This window comes from Etheostoma spectabile, chromosome 3 (genome assembly GCF_008692095.1).
Source record: "Etheostoma spectabile isolate EspeVRDwgs_2016 chromosome 3, UIUC_Espe_1.0, whole genome shotgun sequence".
In the NCBI taxonomy this organism is placed as follows: domain Eukaryota; kingdom Metazoa; phylum Chordata; class Actinopteri; order Perciformes; family Percidae; genus Etheostoma; species Etheostoma spectabile.
This window is the reverse complement of record NC_045735.1, coordinates 26740231-26743501: the sequence shown is the minus strand read 5'-3', so window position 1 is coordinate 26743501 and position 3271 is coordinate 26740231. Positions and strand designations below refer to the sequence as shown.

General features: G+C 42.4%; 1 protein-coding gene across 3 annotated transcripts in view; it reads right to left on the bottom strand.

The window, feature by feature from the left end:
• Window positions 1-3271, bottom strand: part of dscaml1 (Down syndrome cell adhesion molecule like 1) — a 107248-nt gene that overhangs the window by 41805 nt on the left and 62172 nt on the right. For all 3 annotated transcript variants that reach the window (XR_004327417.1, XR_004327415.1, XM_032503420.1), the window contains exons 4-5: window positions 1847-1993; window positions 868-1146 (exon numbers count right to left, since the gene is read on the bottom strand). Coding sequence is in view for 1 of the 3 variants with exons in the window: in XM_032503420.1 (XP_032359311.1) it covers window positions 868-1146; window positions 1847-1993 (426 nt within the window). In the remaining 2 variants the exon portion in view is untranslated. The remainder of the gene's footprint in view (window positions 1-867; window positions 1147-1846; window positions 1994-3271) is intronic.

Sequence of the window (3271 nt, the reverse complement as noted above, 5' to 3'; positions counted from 1 at the left end):
GTGTGTGTGTGTGTGTGTGTATATCTGTGTTAAGCAGCGAAAAAAATCGAGACAAAGATAGAAAGGAAAGAAAATGTCAGTAAGCAATAAAGCAGTTGGTGTTAAGTGCTTCTGAATCTGTGTGAGCTTGTGTGTGTGAGGGAATGACAGTGCATGTGTAAGACTTTCTTCACAGGCAATGAGTGGATGTACTGTACTGTAAGCGTGTGTCCAAATGTGTGTGTTTGTGTATCACCTTCTATGCCCTGTCATTGGAGGTTTGTGGGTTGTGCAGTGATGTGCCCTGTGGCCAGTCTGCCCCACATCCACTAACGTCACCCTTTTCTGAACTGCATCTCCTCTCTTAACCTCCTTCCCCTTATTCTCTCCACAAGTGTGCCATCTTCTACCAGGGTCACCTCCTCACATCTCATTCATTCATACACACAACAATATGAACTTATTTCTGTCTTTGCCTTCCACTCTCTCATCTTCGGTAAACAGAGCGACAGCCCCGCACGACCGCTGTTCTACTTTGTCACCGTAGCGACGCCTCGCTGGGGTTTGAGACCACAGCGGGGGAACGAGCCGTCCTTGGAGATCAAGCTCACGCTTTGCCCAGACGAGGGTGGGTTGAAGGGGGGCGTGCAGGAGGTGCGAGGCAAGGGCAAAGCCAACCAAGCTTAAATGATGTCTCCATCGTGCCTGTTCATGACCTGATATCACATTCATTACTTCTGTCCATCTTACTCTTTTTTCTGCAAATGTAGTTGTCAGTGTAGAACAATGGAGGTCAGGTGAGGTAGATCAGTGATCAGTGAGGCTTTGTTGTGTGCTGAATATTGGTATTTTGCTATTCTACTGCACTCTCTTTAGTGCTATACCCACCTATGACGTTGAGGTGACCTGTCACCTCTTTGGAGCCAAAGCTGTTGGTGACCTCACAGATGTAGTTGCCACTGTCCTCAAGCCTCAAGTCGGAAATGGTGAGGCCAGTAATGCGCCGTGTCCAGCGCGAGTCTGCAGGTAATGGCCGACCATCTTTTAGCCATCTTATGGTGGGGTTTGGGTATCCGGATGCGATGCAGGGCAGCTCCACACTCTGCCCAACCTGCACCTCACCGGACTGGAAACTGTCCAGCACTGACGGGGTGGACTCCGTAGGGTCTGCAGGTGAAGCATGTCACAAAAATGATTAATTAATTTGGATTCATCAGTACTCAGTTAATTATACATAAAGAAACATTATACATTTTGATATATACGCTTATTTGCTTTCTTGCTGGCAGTAAGATGAGAAGAACTACTCTCTCATGTCTGCACGGTAAATATGAAGCTTCCACTAGCGGATCATTAGCTTAGCTTAGCACAAAGACTAGAAACAGGGCAAACAGCTAGCCTGGCTCTGAGGCATGTGTTGTACTATTTCTTGGCCATGTGTAGAAACTTCCTGTCTTTGGTGGTTGTCTGGCAACTTCACAGTGACAAAGAGAGCCAAGGAAATGACTGGGCCTGGCAAAGAAATGGTTGTTTGGCACATACCATAATTGCCCGTAACACTAAACTTGTTGTGTTTACACTTGTTTTTAGTATGAATTACACAAGATACAATGTGCTAATAAGTAGTAGTAGTAGTAGTAGTAGTAGTAGTAGTAGTAGTAGTATGGTAGGTAGATTTTGTTCCCAGGCTTGCCATTTCTAGTCTTTCTGCTAAGCTAAGCTAACTGTCTCTTGGCTCCAGCTTAATATTTACTATCCAGAGATTTATCAAACTTCTCAGTTAACTCTTATGAAATAATCAAATAAGCGTATTTCCCAAAATGTTGACTTCTACTGTAAGAGTGAAAATGGTAACTACGTTGCCTACCCATAACTGAGAGCCTGGCTCCATTGCTCTGGCGAGTCTCTCCACTGTATTTGTGCTTTGTGATGCAGCGGTAGGTGGACAGAGCATCTTCCTTCTGCACTTCTGAGATATACAGAGCGCCAAATAAGGTCAGGAAGAAACGGTTTCCTGTGGAGGAAAGCAGAGAAGGAACAGGTAGGAGAGGGGAGAACGAAAAGTCAGTCAACATATTTGAGTAACAAATTATAACAAAGGCATATAATTAGCATGTAAAGTATGGCAAAGGTTTAAGGGCATAGGGTGTCAAATGTTGTACAGATTGTAAAGCCCCCAAATTTGTCATTTGTATTTGGCTTTATAAATAAAATTGACTTCTCTTGTGTCAATGCAAATGTATTTAATCTAAATCCATCTTTGCAAATTTTAGATAGATTTTGCTGTGTAACTGATGTTACTTCTTCAGTTCACTGACTATGTGTGCTACTTTTACATTCACAAAAGTAAAACAAGAAACGAGTGTGGCTTGTGGCCACTGTTTATCAAAAGTCACCTACTCATACAATTCCTTGTCCACACTACTAGCTAATATGGACCTAATATGGATTTAATAAAACTTGTGTTTCACAATGCATAACTACGCAAATAGCAGAGGCATGTCTTTTCAAGGTGTATTCATTTTTCAAATGTTGTAAGAATCATTTAAACCGCTCTAGATCCTGTGTATTCACAGTATTTATTCTTTTTCATTTCCATATGTTTGCAACTGTTGAAAAAAAGCATAGCAAGTAAAGAAAATCTGCTGCTGCGGGGTGAGGGAAAGGCTGTATAAGATGTGTGCTGCTTTTTGAAGAAGGTGAGAGATGCCATCTCTCCCTCATAAGACCCTCTTGACAAACCTCGAGCACATTTTTCAAAATCACTGATTTCAGAAGAATAAAGCAAGGACTAGAATATACATGTCTTTAAAAGGCCCAACCACAGCACTTAGGTGAACACATGGGAGCTTTTAACACACTCCGTCCCATCCATCTAATGAGAAATACACAAAAGAGAAAGGATGAGGAAGAAGAGAAAGAAAAGAGAGAGGGGAGTTATTGTAGGTGTTAATAATTGATGTGTCCCTGTGTGTTATGGTAACAGCAGATTAGTGTCATTTTCTTTCACATCAGTGACGACTTGGTCTGCCTCTGATTTATCTACATGTCAATAGAGACAGCATGTGCACACGCGTATGTGAGAAATAAGAAGAGAAGAGAGAGATGGAAGGAGAAGAGACGAGGAGAGTGTACTTCGATGTTTGATTCTTTCCGCTTCCCTGAATCTTTTTGTATTCTGTTCTCCCAAAGGATTATTTTAGACAGTGTGCACTTCACAGTTTGTTGTAGATTGCAGTTGTTTTGAGTTGTGTGTGTGTGTGTGTGTGTGTGTGTGTGTGTGTGTGTGTGT